At 60.0% G+C, this 20,431-nt stretch overlaps 1 protein-coding gene across 4 annotated transcripts in view; it reads left to right on the forward strand.

Moving 5' to 3' along the window:
* The window catches only part of VAV2 (vav guanine nucleotide exchange factor 2), a 167,098-nt gene that overhangs the window by 13,441 nt on the left and 133,226 nt on the right, over positions 1–20,431 (forward strand). For all 4 annotated transcript variants that reach the window (XM_037007766.2, XM_037007769.2, XM_073222002.1 and 1 more), the window contains exon 2: positions 19,449–19,565. In XM_037007766.2, the coding sequence (XP_036863661.2) occupies positions 19,449–19,565 (117 nt within the window). The remainder of the gene's footprint in view (positions 1–19,448; positions 19,566–20,431) is intronic.

Here is a 20,431-nt window from a genome sequence, read left to right on the forward strand (position 1 = left end):
ATAAGCCTCAGTGACGTTGTCCACCTCTGGGCTGTTTGGGGCTTGTGTCCACCCTCTCTGCTTGTGGGAGCCCTGGCTGTCTCCTGGCCTTAAGTCAGGGCCCACAAGTAGGTGACCACTGAACAGCTGGTTCTGTTGATGCCGGGGACGCGTGACCATGGCTTGGCCACACTCTGGACTAGCTCTGGGGCCCCTGTCCTGCTCTCTCCACCACAGCCTGGGCCTCTGGTTGCTGGTGGTTGCCTCATGTAGGGTGGGAAATCAGCAGCTGGGCAGTGTCATCACCCCGTCCCCCCTGCCCAGCCAAGCAGCTGCAGCCCTCAGTCTTTCCTCTGCTTTGCCATCTGTGGCCCCAGAAGTGTGGCCAGTGCCCGGGTTGCTCCTCGGTGGTGGACAGTGGACCCAGCCCGGAAAGTTTCTCTCGCGTGTGGGACTGGTCAGCCCACCCCGACTTTCCCTGGGCACAGTGCAATCAGCTGCCATGCTGGGCCTGCCTGGCCATGCCGAGATGGTCATAGCTAGGCACACCCCGGAGGCACTCAGCGTGGGCCTGGGCCTGGCAGACGGCAGCCCCATGCAACCCTGTGCAGAGGTCATCACCACCCACACGACAGCCTTGGAAACCGAGGCACAGAGCAGAGAGGGCAAGGGCTCGCCCGACAGAGGCGGGGCTCAGATGGTGGCCTGCCCACTGTGGCCTCAGCATCCTCTCTTGTGCGGAGCTGGGGGGCTTCTGAGAGAGGGATTCGTATCCATCTGAACATTCCCAGTGGTGATTCGTGTGCTGGCATCCACTCTCTTTTTTTTTTCTCAACTTGTGTGTAATATATTTTTTTTTCCCAGAAAAGGGAAGATAGAATTTTCACACACCACTCCCTTCTCATGCAAATAAGCCTTGGGAGAAATTGGCCTGTCATCTCTTTGGGTGTATTTTGTGATAATTTAGCTGCTTAAACGAAACATCTGTTAGCCAGCAGGACTCAGGGGGAGCAGAGCTGTAGATCACGTGAGCCCTGCCGGCCAGGAGGAGCCCCTGATGTGGGGAGCGTGGGGGTGGGCCTGAGAGCCAGTACCCGGCCCCCTGGGGTCCCTGAGGACAGCTGCCCAGGGTGGGGGCGGGGGCTCGGTCCTGGCCAGCACTCAGGGGAGAAGCTGCCCTGTCCCTGCAGCTGCACACGCCCCCTAAGGGACCTGGGAACCCACACAGCCCTGGCCGTGTGGCCTCCTTCAGGGGAGGAAGGGCCGGCACCCTGTGGTGGTGGTGAGGCTGGGCCTGAACTGGGACCTGCCCCACTGCTGATGAGGCAGTGTGCAGCCCCAGGAAGCCCTTGACCACCCAGGTCTCAGAGGCGCCTCTGTGAAATGGGTCCCAGCAGGCGCTGGTACAGCTGGTTCCCTGTCCTTCGCTTTGGAACCCATACTCCATGTGAAATGCACTTTTGGGACCCCAGGCACTAGTTCCTGTCTGAGTTGTGTGGTGTAGTGGGACCGTGCGGGGGCACAGGTGGGCTCCTGTGGGGGGCACCTGGTCCCAGGCCTTTCTGTGCCTGTGAAAGAGATGGTGGTCGGTCTCTTCCCTTGTAGTCAGATTCCGTGCCAGGTGGGTGTGGGCGTTTTCTCAAGGGCCCTCCTTCCCCGCTGCCTGTCTGAGCTCCCCCTTCCTTTAAGGAGTGCCAGGCTTCTCACCTCCCCCAGGCAGTCTTCCCAGGTTTCACCAGCTCTTCCTGCAACTCCCGCAGGTCATCTGGACCTCCTAGCACTCAGGGCACCTTTACTGAGCTCCTGTTGCCTTTACTCGGTTGGCCTTTGGGTCGATGGAAAGATGGGTGAGGGCTGGCAACTGCTTCCAGGGGTCCAGGGTCTAGGGGGACAGCACACACAGTGGTCACATTCAGGGGAGGTGACAGGGACTCAAGGCCACTGCCTTCAGGCTTCAGGGAGGCAGGGTGGTGGGCGGGTGGCTTCGTCCTGGTGTGCCAGGGGTCCCGGCTGGGCCTGGAGAGGAGGTGGTGTGCGCCAACGGGGCTTTAGAAGCCCCTGGGGCTGCTGGGCTGAGTGGCTTCGAGGCGGGCGGGCGGGCGGGGAGCTGGGAGAAGGCGGATACGCTTCCCCGGCAGGAAAGCTGATCAGGCCTGCAGTGGCGGGGGGTGTGGGGGTGGGAGAGAGACGCCAGGCTCCAGGGGTGTGGGGGAGGGACAGGGCTGGCCACCGATCACATGTGGGGTGAAGAGGTGCCCTGATGTTGGGCTTGGCAGTGGGGTGCATGGTGGGGCCCACCAGATTAATTCCCTGGGGTTCAAGGTCTGCCATTGGCCCAGGGCCCAGGGAAGGCCTGGCTCTTCCAGTGGTCTGTCTGGAATCTGCCCTGACCAGGGCTGGGGGCGTTTCAGCCCCACCCTGTTGTGTTCTCTGTCTGGCTTTGAGCTTCCTGCCTCCTTTCCGGTCTCTGTGTGTCTGACCACAGCAGTGTCCAGGCAGGACTTGACAGTGGGGCAGTCATCATGCTGGCCCGGCCTCGTGTACCAACTGCAGCCTCTGCCGAGCCGGGTCCACAGAGAGAAAAACACCTTTGAGCACGGGCCCTAATTCCACTTCTCCTTGGTAATTATGTTCTGCACCGTGCTAACAGCTTTGCCTTCCAAAGCGCACAGCTTATTCCAGAGGTTGTAAACAGGTGCTGACGTGTGTTACTCGGAGGGGGTGGGGGTGTTGGAATCCAGCTCCCAGGGGAGGCATAGATCCCGGATTCATGTGTGATTCATCTCCAGGTAGCACGACAGCCTTTGCAGGGACCCAGTGGAACTGGCTCCAAACACCAAATAGTTGTGTTGTTTTTAAGTGGTTTTTGCCTGTGGTAAGAGTGGTTTTTCTTAAAAAGGGCACTGCCTTAGATCAGTTTCTTTGGGACTGCTTTACTGCTATTGATCCAGTAAAGCTTTAATCAGGAAACAACCACGTGCTGGCTCCGTGGCGGGTAACGTGTGGGGAGCATTTGCCACAACTCTGGGCAGCCCCCGTGAGGCGGCTGTGTGGGGGTGCATCCCCAAAGCCTAGCCTGGACAGGAGCAGGCCCCAGGGGGGAGCCCAGGGCTGTCAGAGGATGGAGTGCTGCTGTCCGACACTGTGGAGGCAGCCATCCAGGATAAGTCTCCTTTGCCCGCCACCCCTTCCTCCCTCTCTGAGGGGCACCAGGTTCTGAGACAGGAGGTGCTGGGTAGCAGGAGGTTGGTGCAGCTGTGAGAGGAAAGAGGTCGGCGTTGCTGTGATGCTGACTCCGTCGGGAGTTATCTGGGCTCTGCCCTCTCCAGGACAGACACAGCTTCACCCAGGCCCCCGAGGAGGAAGTGGACGGCTGAGGGTCTCAGGCCTGTCCCCAGTCAGCACATCCCCCATCTTCTGAGGGCCCTGATGTGAGCGTACCAGGTCCACACACGCGTGTGTGAGGCTTCCCACCTGGAGGAAAACCATGCCTGGGTAACTGTGCACCCCGCTTTGGTTACAGCTCTGGGGCTGTGCCTTTCTTACCATTCTGGAGCCTGCTTTTCTCATTTCCACGCCTATCCCCCATGGCTTTCCATGCACCATATCTCATCATTCCCAGACAAGTGCTTTTCATGTTCTAACATCTCTGAGAATGGCCTGGGTCTTAGAGTGTGTCAGTTTCCCTTTTTTCCCTGGCCACACACAAATCATGCCTTCCCTTCCGTGCGGTGAAGTGTGGCATTTGACACCCTTGTTTTTAATGGCTGCCTGGTGTCAGAAAGTTCCAGAAGCCCCCAGCCTCCAGAGACTGGATGCTCCCAGCACTCCTTTCTACAGAGCTTGCCTTGCTCCCCGCTGCCCTCTGTAGGGTGGGACAGCCTGCGGAAGGGTGCAGCCAGCTGGCTCGCTTTGCGTCGGGGGTGTGCACTGAGACATGTCTGAGACAGGGGCGCCTCCCTTAGTGAACCTGGGCTGTCCTGGTCCACCACTCACTCAGTCTTCCTTCCTGGCACTCTGGTCAGTACGCTCCCTCCACCCCCCGGCTCCTGCCAGGGGCGTTCTCCTGGGGTGTCCTGACCATTCCAGTGAATGCCGGCTGCTGACTCTTTGGAGGCCTCAGATCTCTGACTGACTGATTACTAACCAATACTCGGCACCTCCTGGAGCCAGTCCTCATGAGGCTTGTCTCAAGGGAAGGCCCCCCCCCCACCGGTCCCCACCCACTACCCACCCACCCAAGTTCCTGTGGCTAGAACTCTCACCTGGCCTTGGTTGACTAGCACTACACACGTGTGGGCAATGCATCATTAGTGACTCTATATAAAGAGCTCCACCCAGTGCCCTGGGCGACATGGTGGCAGGGCTGCAAGGCTGCAGGAGAGCAGAGCAGAGGCTGGAGTGGTGGCAGCGCCGACGACAGAGGCCCAGAGGACGGCCATGCTGGCAGAGAGGCCTGGAGGCAGAGACCGGCTTGCTGCGTGCAGACTTGCTCTGAATGAATGGGATTGTAGGGATTGACCTGCCACCGTGGAAATAAAGTTGGGCATAACCCTTTCACCCCAAGAACGTTCTACTGTCATTTCTTTGGTCACGCTGAAACCCATTGACAAGACAGCAGGTCTGCTGGGCACAGTGCAGACAGCTGTACCCACTGCCTCATTTGTGCTGCTTGAAGGTGCCTTTGCTGTAGGAAATAAAGGCCATCACCTGTAAATAATTTGCGGGATCTGTATGGGTGGGGATGACTCATGAAAAGGTGACCTTGGTAAAGCTGCACGAAGTAACGAGTACCGACTGGACTGGGTGGAACTCAGACCTCTTGACGAAGCCGAGGTCCGCGCTCTGCACTGGAGGAGTGGGAGCTGATGGGGTGACGCTCGAGGGAGAGCCCGGGGGTGACCGGAGGCCCCAGAGGGCAGGGCAGGCCTAACCCGCGGGGTGGAAACTCCTGGGTAACTTTCAGGAAAGAAAACTGAAAGGTGAGGCAAACACAACAATCCGAATCAAACTACTGTTTCTAGACAACCGTGCAAGGGGCGAACTGGCCCAGCAGAGCCCCCCCAGTGGTGTTTGCAATTCCCTCCTTGTTGATAAAACCCCTGAAACGCTTTTGGGCACAGTGCAGGGTCCAGGGCTGGGACCCCATGGGGCGGGGGTGGGGGCCTCTCCACTGTGCTGGGAGGTGGAACTGGGAGGGGTGCTGGGGACCGGAGGAGTCACAGGAACCTGGGGGGATGGCCTCTTTCCTTCTCCCCTCCCTCCACCCAGCTGAGTGTTCCCGAGCCTCTGCCCCGGGTGCCCGTGTGTGTCAGGGAGGGGCAGAGTTGGGGTGGGGGCCGCCTTGTGTCTCCCTGGCTCGCTGGCCCCGGGCCGGCGTGTGTGGCTGTGTTATTGCCCAGATTCTGGCTTCCCTGTGTCCGTGGGGATGATGGGGAGGCGTCCCAGGAGCGAGCCATCAGGAGGCTGGGGGTCACGGTGGGATGAGGATGCGGGTCAGGGTGGGGGGCTTTGGGGGCCACCCCTTTCTCACTGTGGGCCTAGGGGTGGGTGCAGAGCGCGGGGGGGCAGCACTTCTGAGGGCCTGAGGCCACCCTTCTGTGCCCTTCAGACTCATTGATCCAGGCGTGTCGGTTCCCAGATGGATTCAGTTCCCCAGAAGTCTTGCTTCCTCAAGGGCATGATGCTGCCGGCTGCGAGGCTCTCCACGCCTGCCAGCGTGGGGTCGGGAGTGGGAAGTGAGGCAGGTGTGGGCCTCGTGTGCTGTGGGAACCAGAAGCCAGCCATCCGGGGCTCGCCGCAGCCCCTGGCAGTTTTCTCCCAAGCTGGCCCCAAGGCCCTGTGTCTGGCGGGTGAGGCCGGCTGCTGTAGACCCTCCAGAGGTACAAGTGGTGCTGGGGGATGGGGCCAGGTGCACACTCCCTTGGGGACCCGTCCTGGGTCTCCCGAGGCCTGGCCGGAGTGGAGAGGGGATTGTAGCCCCAGACTGCAGTGCCCCCCAACTCTGGTCCTCATCAGAGGAGCCCAGACCGCTTCTGATGCATCCGTAGCCACGCAGGCCCCACAGTCCCGTCTGCTGCCCTGTGTCCCTGGGCCGGCCCTCAGCCCTCCGTGGCGGGCTCCAGACCCCCGCTCTGGGCCCAGCCTGCTTGGGAGCTGTGCTGAGACGATGGGGAGAGGCAGGTGGGCCGGGCTGCCTGGGCGTGGGTGACGGAGGGCACACCCTGCTCACCTGTCCTGCTCGGTGCCAGCATCTGTATTCAGCCTCGGAACCACCGTGTTACTGTCCCCCTGGGCCCCAGCCTCCTGCTCCCCTCCTCAGGGTCCCTCCAGCCTGCTGAAGCATCCCCTCCCCGGCTCTTGTCTTCCAGCTCTGCCCCATGAAGAGCCTGTCCCCCCCACCCTTCTCTCTGGATCCAGACCCCTTGTCCTTAAGTCCGAGAGCCCTCTCCTGAGCAGGGGTGTTGTAGGGCCAGGGTGTCAGGGCGCCGCGTACCTGGGCTGGCAGATCATCCCATGGAAGCTGTCTGGGAGGGCTTTCAGCCTCACCCAAGTGTAGGGGCACCTCCCTCTGCTGTGACTGTTGGCATCAGCCGACTCCCAGCAAAGAGGAAAAGTAACACACCGAGCTTCCCCTTTCCTGTCTCTGATCGGCTTCATTTCCTGGCTCGAGGAAACCATTGGTGGTGCTGCCCAGTGGAGGCAGGACCTGGCCCTCAACCCTGGGGAGCGATCCTCCCAGCTGGAAGCTGCCTTTGCCAGTGCTCTGGGTGAGCCCCCCGGGTGAGTGGCTCCGGTGGCGTCCTGTGCGTCCCCGAGTGGCCCTGGCCGCTTGGCCTCGGTCTGGTGGTGGAGGCACCTCCAGGGACAGGCGGAGGCAGGGAAGTAAGTCCTCAGTCTCTCATGATTCAGAATTTAAACAGCAAGATGATGAAATTCCCCGCAGATGAGAACTTCCTCGGCTCAGCTGGGCCCGGGAGACAGCCCAGGCCTCCCGGTGCTCCAGCAGCGTGGATGCTGTGAGCAGGCAGCATCTGTGTGTGGGGGGTGGGGGGGGCTTGGTGTCACAGTGCTGGAACGTCAGGCCTCCAAGAGCAGATGGACTCCTCCTTGTCATGGCGTCCACCCCGGAAAGGACCTGGCACCAGGTGAGGGCCCAGAGGCTGGGGCATGCACATTTCCCAGGCTGTCCTGTGCACTCGTGTCCTGGGGTGCCACCGGTGGGGAGGGGCATGGTGGGGCACGGCTTACAACCACAGAAATGTGTTCTCTCCTGGTTCTGGAGGGCAGAGGTTTGAAACCAAGGTGTTGCAGCGGGGCACTGCCTCAGGAGGCTCCAGGGCAGGGCTCCTCCTGGCCCTCCTGCCCCTGGTGGCCCTGGGTGTCCCGGGCTTGTGGCCACGTCCCTCCAGCCTCTCTCCCTCTGGGTGGTCTCTTACACAGACACTTTTTATTGCATGTGAGGCATGATCTCTGCAGAGATCCATAAAGACCCTTATCCCTGAGAAGGTCCGATCCTGAAGTTCTGGGGTAAGGACACAGACACATCTTTGTGATTTTTGGGGGTCACAATGTGACCACTGCACCATGTTTCCTCGTTCTTCTGTGCAGACATTCACTGAGTCCCTGGTGCCCAGGAGCCCTTGGGTAGGGAGAGGGCAGGGTCAGGCCTTGCTGAGCAGCTTAGCTGGAGGGCGTGTGGGAGATGGCGGGATTGAGGGGCGGCTGCCCCCAGGAACGAGAGGGCCAGCAGGCCTCCAGAGGTAGGTGGCACTTCAGCTGGGCCAAGGAGGTAGGCAGGAGGGGGAGGCTGCCGTGGAGAAGTGCGGAGAGAAGCCTGCAGTGGCAGGTGGGGGCTGGGGCTCTGGGCCCTGTGGCCAGGGCTCGCCACAGTGCAGCTGCCTGAGGATGCAGCCCAGCCCTGGACTGTCGTTGAGGGAGACTTTTGAGTGTCCCTCGTCTGGCTGGCTGGTGGGGGGACAGCAAGGTCCCCTTGGTGCCTTTGGGTTTGCCATTTTGTCTTCTGTGTGCACACAGGAGGCTCCCCCAAAGTTCCGGTCTGTGGGTCTCACCTTTCTGCCCCCGCCCGCTGGCCCCACGGTCTGCGCTGCCGGGCTGGGCTCGGTCCTTGCTGCCTCGGCCGGCTCCGCTCCCTCTTCCTTCTGGAAATAACATGGGTGGGTGGGCACCTTGCAGGCGCAGCCCGGGATCCTCCGTTGGCTGTCTCTTCCCGTGGCGGGATGGGCAAGGATGCGCTGACCTCGGCACCCTTGCACCTGGCACAGAGTAGGGCCTGACAGCTGTTGGGCTGAGGGCTGAGTAGGTGAAGGAAGGTGGGCAGTGGGGGGCTCAGGGCTTCCTGAGGTCCCGGTTGGTGGTCAGCCATCTCACCTGGGGAGCACGTCTCCCTGAGGGCTGCAGGGCTGTGACCTCAGGCATGAGAGTGGCCCACGCAGATGCACCCTCAACAGCAGAAGGCCGACAGGAGGGGGTCACCTGAGGAGCATGGCCCTGGGTGCAGGGCAGGTGTGAGTGGGGCCTTTGTGCTGCCTGTGAGGAAAGGTGGGGACTCAAAATGCACGTATGCCCAGCAGTTAAATTTGTAAAAAGAAAAACAGAGTCAAGAGGCTGAATAGAGAAACCCCCAGCTGGCAAGGGGCGCCCTTGGGGATCATGCAGGGTTTTATTTTATTCCACCTCCCCCTCACCTGGGACAAGTTGTTTCTACATCTGGAGGAAAGGTAAGTTTTGTCCCATGGTGCCATGTCCAAACTGGACAAGACCCGCTGGCGGCTTTCACGGGACTGGCCCAGGCCTCAGTTTCCCTACCTGGTGAAGTGGCAATGGTTATTCCAGCCCTGAGAGGCTGCAGTGGTGCGAGCCCTGGCCGACTCCTGCCCCGGGGCCTGTGGGCGGGTGGGCGGGCAGGTGTGCCACCGCATCCCCCACGCGGACGGCCCTCCCTGTGCACCTGCAGGAGGTGGGCCGGGACTGGGGCTTGGCTTCTGGCCGCCGAAATAACAGCTCTGGCTTGGCTTTCCCGGCAAGGACAGCTGGGGCCCTTTCCTGCCCGGCCCTCCCCTGGGACGGGCCGTCCCAGGCCCAGCACAGCCTCCCTGCCTGGCCTTGGCTCCCACCCGACGGTGGGCAGAGGGCGAGTGTGCAGCTGTGAGCATTTCTGACTTACAGTTCAGGGGAGAGGGCCCAGCTGCTCGCCTGGCAGGCAGGCAGCCCATGCCCACCCCGTGGCCCCCTCGTGCTCGGCCCCAGGATCCGGCGCTGGTGGGGCTGGAATTTCCACAGCGTGCTCTCTCCAGCTGATCGCGTCTTCTGGCTGTTGGGGACAGTGACGTCCTCGGATCCTTGCTCTGCTGGCCCCACTCCTCCCAAATCCAGCCCACCGTGGAGCGGTCTTTCTAGGAGTCCTCAGGGTGATGCCCACTTAGTGGGAAAATAGAATCAACTCAGAGAGGCAGCTCCCTGGGCGCAGTGTCATTCACTCGGCTCCTGCTTTCGGGCCCGGGACCCACAGCGTCCACCACTGGGGCTCTGTGAGCCTTTTCCGTTTGAGAGAGCCAGACGTACTGCTGCAGGGTAGGCGGCTTTGGGCCTCGCGGCAGGAAGGGGCTGTGGGGGGGGCACAGGGGAAGCCCAGGGTGAATCACATGGGGGCCATACTGGGGGCACCCGGGACGCCGTCTAGTTTCCAAGGCTTTCACACCAGCTTCATTGTGGTAAAATGCTTGAAGTTTACCATGTCAGCCATTTGTAAGTGTGCAGTGCGGAGGTCACTGAGTACATTGACGGGGTTGGGCGGCCGAATCCATCATCCGCCCCATTACTCTTTGCATCGTGTGAGACTGAAACTCTCCCCCGGGTAGCCGCTCCCTCCTGTCCCCCTCCCGCGGCCACGGCCCCCACCAGTGTGGTTTCCGTCTCTGTGACCTTGGCCACGCTGGGAACCTTGTGCGAGGACCCTACTGCGTTCAGTGTCCTCAAGGTTCATCCGTTTTGTAGCCGGTGTCTTAATTCCCTTCCTTTTTAAGGCTGAATAATACTCCTCTGCGCAGATGGACATGCGTCTGTTGGTAGCTCTTGCTTCTGTGCTGTGGCTGCTGTGAACGTGGATATGGACATAGCTCCTTGAGACCCTGCCTTCGACTCTCCGGGTGCATCCCAGAAGTGGGATTGCTGGGTCACGTGGTAATTCTGGTTTTGATTTTTCGAGGAACCACCGTCCCGTTTTACATTCTCACCAGCAGGGCTCAGGGTCCCGTTTCTCCACATCCTCGCCAGTGCTTGTTTCCCGTTGTGCTGGAAGTAGCCGACATAATGGGCCAGGCGGCATCTCACGCCAACTGGTGCTGAAGCTGCTGCAGAGCCACACACCCTGCTGCGAACCTGGGAGGACGTCTGCCTCCTTGGGACTCCAGGGACCCCATGCAGCTTCACTCAGCTGGGGACACTGAGGCTCAGAGGGGCAGAGGCTGGTTGGGTCCCCCAGCAAGCTGCCTGCCAGCAGGTGCATCTCTGCTCTCCTGCTCCCACTGCTGACAGGTGACTCACACGGGCAGGAGAGCCAGGACCCTGGGTCCGGGGTTTTGCCTGGTGCATCCTCTCCGGATACAGAGCAGAGGCTGCTGCCGCAGCTGGAAGCCACAGCTGGGCACCCGGAGCCCATGGCTGAGCGGTTGTTGGATTGGCTTGGGAGCAACAGTTTCTTCCCCATGTGAGTGGGGAGAGAAGTGACTTCAGAAGCCAAGCCTGAGACTTAATACTGAGGACGTTCCCTGGGCAGGGGAGGCCTGCGGAGTGGCGAGAAGGGTGGGGGCACTGGTATGGGACCTGGACCCTCTCTTTGGCTTCCTTGTGGAGGGTGTGGCTCCCTGTGGGGTCCCTACAGCCTCTGTGCTACGTCGCCCTTTGGGGCACCAGTGACCTGAGTGTTTGAATGAGGGATTGTGACGTTGAAGGGGCTTCTGCCCCACGGGCAGGTGTGCACAGGTGCAGGACCTCGGCGGTCTTGGAGGCCTGCATCTCCCAGCAGCCCAAGCCAGCGGCGTCTGCAGAGCATTTGGTTTCGCGTCGAGTGGGGTCTGTAGGGGCGGCAGCAGCCCGAGGGAGTGCCTTCTCCTCCCTCCCCTGGTAAGACGTGCACTCTGTCACACACAGGGCAGTGGAATGAAGAGGGAGCACGTTCACCAATGGGCAAAGTGTGTTTGCGCCTTACCTCCCACCTGCGTGGTGCCTGGCCTCTCTCAGTCCTTGTCCACCCACAGGCACCAAGCTTTGCTGATCGTCACACTGACACGGCCACCACCCCCATGCACACCCACACCGAGGTGAGCCCCGCCAGCAAGCCGTGGGGTGAACGGGAGTGCAGGGGCGCTGTAAGCACCTGGCCTTCTGTCCCTGGTCAGGGAAGCTCCTGTTTATGCGCTTACGTTTCACTGAGTGCCCGTCAGGCGCTGCTCTGCCCTGGGCCCCTGGCTCCTTCCCTTTGTCTGGGAGACATGCTCTCTGAAGCTCCTCGTGGCACCTGCAGAGAGCGAGTCAGTCTGAAAGGGCCTCCCCGGCTTGGGTGCTGCGTGGACACCGCTCCTTGTTGGGCCTTGCCGGCTGACTCTGCTGACCCCCCACATCCCCCCACGCATGGTGACAGTGTTGATTCAGCAGCCTCGGCCATGCCTGTGGGGCAGCAGGCCTCTGCAGGCGGCCTTCGGACGGTCAGGCAGACTTTAGCTGTGGTGGGCCCATGCCTCTTCTCAGGAACCCCTGGAGCCGTGGGGGTGATAGCTGACCTTGTTATTCTGCTCTTTCTCCTGCCGATGGGGTGCCGGCCCGCTGAGGGGCCCCCAAGTGTCTAGCATGCTGCTTGAGTGGCATTTGCTGCCTCATTTCCTTGGTGTTCGTGGTGCTGGGACCATCAAAATGAGACATGGGATGCAGTGGGTGGGAGGTGCCATCGTGATCCGGGAGTAAGGGTGAGTGGGAGGGGGTTTCAGCAGCCTCCAGGTGCTGGCCCAGCCCCTGGGTGAGTGGGGGTGGCTTTCACGGAGTGGGGACACCCGAGGATGGAGAACCACAGGCCTGTTTGGGTCTCCTGATTTTGGGGTACTTGAGCCGGCACCTTCTAACAGGGACACGGAGGAGGCTGCTGGGCAGGTCTGGGGCCTGGAGTGGCGGTCAGGGGGATGGAGTTCCCAGAGAGAGTGGGGCAGGGGAGAGTGCAGGATTTGAACCCCTATCTCTGCCTGAGCCCCCACCCTGATACAGTGCTATTCAGAGGAGGTGGCAAGGAGGTGGGTCTGCGGCCCCGCACAGCCGCTTTCTGGCTTCCCCACCTGGCTGGGAGTCTCTTTGGGCCCTCCAAGGTCTTTGGGTTGAACCTGGGGGATCAAACCACCTATGCTGAAGGCCCTAGTGTGGCCAGTCCGTAGCCCAGGGGCTCCCAGCTGAGGGGGCAGTGTGTGTGTGGCAAGCTGGGGTGCCTGGTGGAAAAGCTGGGACTCTCGCCTCAGTTTCTGTCTGTCCCACAAGCCTTTGCCTGTGGTGCCGGCATCGTGTTACCCATTAACTTGAGGTCGTGGGCATGTGGCTCAGGGTGGAAGGGCTGCATCTCAACAGCTGGTGGCCGCAGGCTGCTGTAAGGGGACCGTAGACTGGGGGCTCCCAAGAGAAGTTCGGTCTCTCCCAGTGCTGAGGCCAGAAGCCTGAAATCTAGGTGTTGGCTGGGCTGCACCTCAGAGGAGGCCCTGGGGGGGTCCCTTCTGCCTTCCCAGCTCCTGGCTGTATCCCCAGTCTCTGCTGTATCCTCACACAGCCTCTCCTCTTGTCCTGCTCTGTGTGTCTCTTATGATGACACTGGATGTAGCCCATCCTAATCCAAAATGATCTCATCTCGATCCTTAATTACATCTCTTTAACCCCTTTTTCTATATGAATTCATACCTACAGGTTCTGGGGGTCAGGACGTGGACATGGCTTGGGGGGCCATCATTCGACACTTGGCCAACAGCTCCTTCTAGCCTAAGTGTCCTTACCTGTAAAATGGGGATAAAGCCTCTACTTCAAGGATCATGTTGACATCAGAAGAGCTGACCTGCCCGCAGGCCTGAGCATGCTCCCTGGCACTGGGAACGTGGCCCAGCCATGGTGGTGGCTGCTGTGGGTGTGACCCCCCTAACCCTCTTTGACAGATGAGGCTTGGAGAGGTGGAGTGCTGGCTCCTGGGTGCCCAGGCCGAGCTCCTGGCAGTGGGCCTCCCAGAGCACATTGACTGCTGGGGAGGAGGTGAGGTTCCCCAGTCAGGTCTGGGCCCTGCCTCAGTGGGTGACTGCTGCTTCCCCATGACTGGGCTCTGTGAGCATCCCCGGGAGGGGAGGCTGGGTCTCCAGGGGGTGCATCTGGAAGCAGAGGAGAGGTGGGACCTTGGATTCCAGGGTGTTGGGGTGGTGGTGGTGGGGGATGGGCAGCACACCAGGCAGTGCCTGAGCTAATCTCTCTGAGCCGTGCCTGCTTGGAGGAGTCAGGCAGTGGGAGAGTGGGATTTGAACCCTCGGGTGGGAAAAGCCGGCTCAGAGATGATGGTTGGCTGCACAGAGAAATATGAGAAAAGCAATTTCCTGCTGGCTTTGTAGAAAACCTTTGGTTTGACCCTGACCTTGAAGTCTTGATGAAGTGGGTGACTCTTTATCCCCCCCGGATCAAATAGGCCATTAGCTGGAGCGGTGGATCTTTTGAGGACTGCTGGGAACAATGTCCACCCAGGTGTAGGGAGGAAATCAGATTTTCTCTCAGATGGCTGTGGGCTCAGAGGAGTCCCTGCTGCACCTGGCCTGTTCTGTGAGCCTGGGACCCCGGTAGGGCCTGGCATGCAGCAGGCGCCTATTAAGCGTTTGCTGACTGTGGACTGAATGGGGACGCAGCTGCCCACCCTCTCTGCTGAGACTTCCAAGCTAGTACTTTTCCAGGATTGTTTTTCTTGGTGAGTTTCCCTGCAAGTGTTGATGAGGAAGTACTTTAAGGTCAGTGCAGCGTAATCATTTTCAGCCATCACCAGCTTGGCACGGCCAGGCATTGCTTGCTGCCAGCACGCCCCCACTTCTGCTGGAAAGCTCAACTTCCTAACCTTTCAGAACCCACTTCCCATGGTGCAGGGCTGCACACCGGCAGGCTGGCCTGGCAGTTGGTGGGCCCCCAGGGCCTGGTGTCTAGGTCCTGGCTCTCGCTGGTACTTGCCGGGAGCTGGTCCCAGCAGACCTCGTCCCCAAGCCTGGCCCACGCAGCCAGGCCCCCTGAGAAAAACAAAGTGAAGACGTAGGGTGGACAAGACCACCTGGGCGGGACCTAGGCCTCCCCTCGCCACCTGTTGGAGTCGTCCGTCCACAAGCCGTTCCCCACCCATGACCATGGATACGTGAGAGCTGTGAATCATGTTGGGGAGTGAACCCCACAATGAGCATAAAGGGCTTAGCGCAGCGCCTGGGTGGTCCCAGGGCTGTTATCAGAGAGCCTGCCCTGGTTCAGTCCAAGTAAGTGAGACATAAAACACCAAAACCTTCACCAAACAGTTAAACGAAACTCGGTCCTTTCTGTCTCTTTTGGGACAAAACCTAACAGCCGTCGGTTAAGCTGCCCAACAACAGGCCAGTGGGTCTGGGCGAGGTTGGCCCCTGGAAGACCTCCTGCCTTGGGAAGCTGCTGCCCCTCTGCCAGCGCCTCTCCCTCCCGGCACAGCTGGTGCAGGCTCTGCGCAAAGGCAGCTCAAGTTCATCCATCAGCCTGCCGGCGCCTCCTGCACCTCACCTCCCACCATGCATGGCTGGGAGACGGCTGGGAGATGGCCCGGAGCGGAGGAAGTGTTCATGTTAGATTATCCAGGCATAATCGAGCCCCCAGCACCCCTCAGACGCACTCCACCTGGGCTGGCGCTTTTTCAGCCTGGAGCTGCTGAGGAGCCGGGGGCCCGCAGCACCGGGTGCTGGTGGCAGTCACAGTGGCTTTGGCCCTGGTGCTGGGCCCTGGCTGTGGAGTGCCAGCCCCTGTTTGGTCTCCCGAGCCTTGCTTTCCTCATCTGTGGGATGGCCGGTAAAGGGTGCCCACGTCCCGGAGCTGTGGCTGGGCCTGTCAGTTGGTGCGTCGGCATGGATAGTGGGGACATGTGCGGGAACGAGCTGTCATGTGGAGCGGTGGCTGTGGGTGGGGATGGGGGCCTTGGGTGCTTCTGTCATGGGTCCCCGCTCCCTGGTGGAGAAGTACGGCCTCTGTGGAGATGTTGACACACGGGCACCCGGGAGCGCTCCGTAGGCAGACCTTCCTTCCTTCCTTAGACATGCGCCCCTGCTGTGGGTTGCTGTCCAGGGTATTTGGGACCCGGAGGGGGAGATGGTCTCCGCTTCTGTCCCCATGGGGCATCTGGTCAGCTTGTCACCTCCAGGCCAGCTGTTGACCCCAAGGGCCCTGAGATTGAAAGCACCCTGCCAGCAAGCTTCATCGATTAAGTAGTGATGAGGCCTTTCCAAAAGGCTTCTGGTGTGAGCACAGCATAAATGAAGGAAGAAGTTAATTCACTGTCCCAATTTTTATTGATCAAAGACACGGTTGGCTGCCAGTCAGAGCGTCTGATGGGCGGGCCTCAGCAGTGAGGCCTCAGCGGCCAGTACCTGTCCCACTGGAGGGAGCCGCAGCTCGCCGTTTGTCACCGTGAAGCGCAGTTTTAGTGCCACTTGTTGAAATTATTCAAGAAAACTCAGTTGTGTCCATGAAAATTTGAATATAGAGACCTGTGCCTCTTTCAGAAAGATACACGGGTTTTAAAAGAAATTCCTGTTCTCCCCACGGCCGGGGAGTGGACATGCCCGTGGCTCCCCTGCAGCAGGGCTTGCAGGGAGGATGCGGTGCGCCGGCCCATTCTCCTGCAGCTGTGGCCTTGAGCAGAGAGCCTCAGACAAGCCGTCTTCTGGAGGCCCTTGGTCGGCCTGTGGTCTCTCCTCCCCAGACGGGAGGCCGCAACCACGGGGAGCTGGAGGCTGGAGGTGCGGATGCAGGGTGTGGGCTGCAGCCACTCCTCAGCTCCAGCTGACGGCGACCAGGAGCAATGTTGGCCCCGAGTGCCAGCCACAGGAGCCTGGAGGGGCCGTGGGGGCCAGACCCCTGTCTCCGTTCCTCCAGGGCATGATGCCACCGGACCCTGGGCTCAGGGCGTCAGGACCTGCTGGGGGTCCCGGCCCAGCTCTGCTCCCTCCCCGTCTCTGGGCCGTTGCCCTAACTGGCGAGGGAGACAAGTAGTGACCATAGAGCTTGCCTTTGGAACCAGGCCACCTGTGAGGGAAACAGGCACTGGTGATAAGCACCCAGGGTAACTGGAGGGACCTGAGACTCGGGGACACCCTGGAGAGAGACCCCAGCCTCTTAAAGGCCTTCACTACTCTGGAGCAGATGTGGGTCCAAATATTGGCCCTCCTGCCTTCCCATTGGGAGCGGCAGTTCTTAACCCACTGTGCCTCGGTTTCCTTACCTGCAAAATGGGGTGACTTGTTGGAGGTTGGGGAATAAAAATCTCAGGTGGGCAAAGCCCACAGCTCAGTGCCAGGAGCAGACGAAGCTCTGTGAGAAGATGCAGGCTCCCGCGATGCCTCCTCTCGCTGCGGAGCCCAACGCCAGTGTCCGGATTCCTGCTCTGAGACCCGCCGGGTCCCTTTCCCTGAAGTCCAGATCTGTGCAGGCTGCTCAGTTGGCCAGGGGCCATCCCAGGGTGCCTGGGGAGGGCCCACAGCTGTAGGTTGTGGTCCTGCAAGTCAGGGGCCTGAGTGGCTACAGTGGGCGTGGGACTGAGCGGGTAGATGCTGTGCCCACTGGGCAAGGGGTGCCTGCCCATTCTGAGCCCCAAAGGAAGCCTGGCCTTGCTGGCTGCAATTATGGGTTAGGAGCCATGCAATTAACTCTAAAAATGGGAGGCTGAGGAGGAATTAAAATACATGCTTAGTGGAAATTAGAGACGAGTGATGTGCAAAAAATAGTGTGGGGCTGGAGGCTGTAGGCATCCTGTGGGCAGGCGGGAGGGGGCGCTCAACTGCACAGCTGCCTGGGAGGCTGGGGCAGAACCTCCTCCCTGCCTCCATGGTGTGACTGCGCGGGCTGGGCCCAGGGCCCACACATGGGGGGCTTAGAGCAACAGAAACACCACCTCTCATGGATGCGGAGGCCGGACGTTTGAGGTCAGCAGGCCTGGCTCTTCCTTGCGGGCTCGGATCTGCCCCGGCCTTGCCGGCTCCTGGCGGTTTGCTGGCCCGCTTGGCCTTCCCTGCTGGGGAGCTTCACCCGGTCTCCACCGTCTCTCCCATGGGCTCCCTGCGGGTCTGTTTCTCTGTGTGTGTGTCTCTCTCTTGGTTAATTTGTTTTATTGTGGTAGAACATATAAAATGTAACATCTACTGTTTTAACCATTTTTGAACGTCCCGCTCAGTGGGTTGAAGGCATGCACAGTGTTATGGAACAGGCACCACAGTTATTCCCAGAGCTTGTCCATCTTCCCCAACTGAAACCCCGTCCCCCTGAGCACTCACCCCCTCCGCAGCCCCCGGCCCTGCCGATCCGTCTACAGACGCACCTGTCCCAGGCGCCTCCCAGAAGTGGAACCCTACAGTCCCGGTCCTTTCGTGTCTGTGGTCTTCAAAAATGCTGGGTCGTGGAGGACACAGGAAGGTTTTCGATCCACACTGTCCACGCGAGGAGGTGTAGCCACATGTGGCTGTTACATTTAAATTAATTAGAATGAAGTTAAATTACAAATGCAGCTTTTCAGTTGGACTAGCCTTGGTTCAAGTACATAATGGGCACGTGGCTAGTGGCTCTGCTACTCGAATAGTGCATGCACTGAACACCTCCATCCTTCCAGAAAGTTCTGTGACAGAATACTGCTCTATAGTTTTTGGAGACGAAAGACACACCAGAAAAATCCGGTGTGAAGTGGAATCTGACCCTGGGCCATAATTTGTTTCTGCTCAGGACATTTGGTTGTCATTTTGTCTTTATATACTGAGGAAATGTAAGTGGGCACCGTCTGTAGGGACCCGTGTTCCTGTCCCGATGTTGGGCACGTGCCGTGACTGTGGGTGGGGGGTCCTGTTAGGAAATACACACTCATGTGTTCGGGGAAGTGGGGGGTCATGTCTGCAGTGTATTTTCACATCTCAGAAAAAAGTTAGTCAGAAAAAAAACACACACAGACATGCACACACACAGACGTGCACACAGCCCCACACACGGAAGCATGTACACACACACACACACACACACACACACACACACACACACACAGAACAAAGCAAATGAGTCTGTGTCTTCTGTGACCGGTGACCAGCCCCGCCAGGACAGGAGAACCCAGCAGGGGTGCTCCAGGACAGGGGCCTTGCCCCGAGCGGGTGGGCTGGTGGGCACACGTGTGTATCGGCTGGGGTAGCACGTGCCTCCATGGAAATACACACAGCTGGGTTTACGCTGGGCCTGCTGCAGCTTCTGATTCTGGCCTGTCCTTCCTCTGGGTCTGTCCATTCTTTGAAACTTCCGGGGGGCAGGTACAAGCTCCCTGCGGTTCGCTTGAAATCGAGCTTTAGGGCCTTTAGCGAATGGTCACTGACGAGAACGGCGGGTCTGAGAGCCCGGGTGCTTCAGCTGCACTGGGTGGGCTGATGACTCCCACACATGCCCACCTGTGCCATGAAGGTAGTAGTCAGCCCAGTGGGGCACGTCGGGTGAGGGGACTGGGCCACAGCCACTCTCCCCTGGTCCCAAAGTTAGAACAGTGGACAGGATTTAAACCAGGGGCCAGGGTGGCTCCAGATCCTGCTCTCTGGGCCACCTTGCCTGCTGTCCCCGGGAGTCCTTCTTCAGCCCCTCCATGAGGACTGGAGGATGGCCATCCTGCCTACCCCAGCCCATGCCTCCTGCCCGGTTGCATTGCCAGCTGGGCCCAGTGCAGGCTGGGAGCTCAGATGTTGGGTCACCAGGTGGAGGGGATGCCCCAGATGTTGATCTGGGAATTCTGGCTTTGTGCTCCCACCAGCCCTCTCCGTGCTGTGGCTAGGGTGCGCCCCTTCCGTAGTGGAAGTCCACCCCGGCTTCCCGGGTGCAGTTCCTGGCTGTCAGCTTTGTCCCATGTACAGTCACCGGGTGGGTCTGTGCTGGGGAAGGTGGTGTATGTGTGCCCACAGGCGCATCTGTGCTCTGTCCCTGTGACTCAAGGCCAGCATATTTGGTCCTAGCCCTGATCTCTGGAGTGGAAAGGTGCTGGATCCCTGTGGGCAGGTGGTCATGAATGCCGGGGTGAGCCAAGGGCCAGAGGTGGCGAGGCTCCCGGGCGGCAGCGTGCTCGTCCATGGCGGCACCTGGAAGCAGAGCTTACTGCGCTTGTCGCCAGCGTGCTCACAGGCTCTGCAGCGCTGATGGTGTTCCCTTCTCTCCTCTAGTTCCTGTGCCTGAAGAACATACGCACCTTCCTTAAAGTCTGCCATGAGAAATTTGGATTAAGAAACAGTGAGCTGTTTGACCCCTTTGACCTCTTTGATGTTCGAGACTTCGGGAAGGTGAGTGGCCTTTTTTGCTGTTCTCCAGGCATCGGGGCCAAGTGCTGGCTCTGCAGCGGGTGGACCAAATGGAACGGGGCTGTGCCTGTCAGACACAAGAGTGGAGTGGGATTTTCTGTCCCCATGGCCCCAGGGGCAGGCTGGGTGGTGATACAAACAGGAGGGGACGCTTCGGGCTGGGATCAGTGAGATGGCCCCTCCTCTCCTGCCACGGTGCTGACGTCTGGCTCATGAGCCCAGGAGGGTGGAGGGAAGGCGGGCCTGGAGGAGGGCAGGACTGGGGCTGGAGCCCAGGCCCTGCCTTCCCAGCTGGGGGACCCTGAGCCTCTACCACCTGGGTCTCTGATTCTTCGTGAGAGACTAGGCCAAGGTCACCAGCTCCTGAGGAGTCGACGGAGATGCATTTACTGTGCAAAATCGTTTATCGTGACCTGCCGTGAAAGGAAGCCATCGTAGTCAGACCTGAAATAATCAGGCTTCTATCTCTGGCTCTGAGCAGGTGTTGAGCAAGGAAGGGATGGTTACCTGAACCCCCAAGTTCCTTGGAGGTGATCCCCTAGGTCCATGGCAGACACCCTAGGAAGCCTCCCTGTGTTCTCCGGAAGTGTCACCTGGCAGCTGTCATGCAGAAGCCCTGCTGCCACAGTTGAGGGATACCTGAGGCTGGGCAGGTACAAAAGCCGAGGTGGGTGGCAGGGGCTGCAGCTCATTGTTGGTGACCCTAGGTCTAGAGTGACACAGGGTGTCACAGGCTGTCCAAAAGCATAGCGGGTCCACAGTCACTTCTTCTGAATCGCTGGGGTCAGGGTCGTGAAATGTTCTGGATGGGCAGGGGCCTAGGGATTGAGTGTAGGCCTCGGTCTATG

The sequence above is a fragment of the Manis javanica genome, chromosome 2 (assembly GCF_040802235.1).
Source record: "Manis javanica isolate MJ-LG chromosome 2, MJ_LKY, whole genome shotgun sequence".
Classification (NCBI taxonomy): domain Eukaryota; kingdom Metazoa; phylum Chordata; class Mammalia; order Pholidota; family Manidae; genus Manis; species Manis javanica.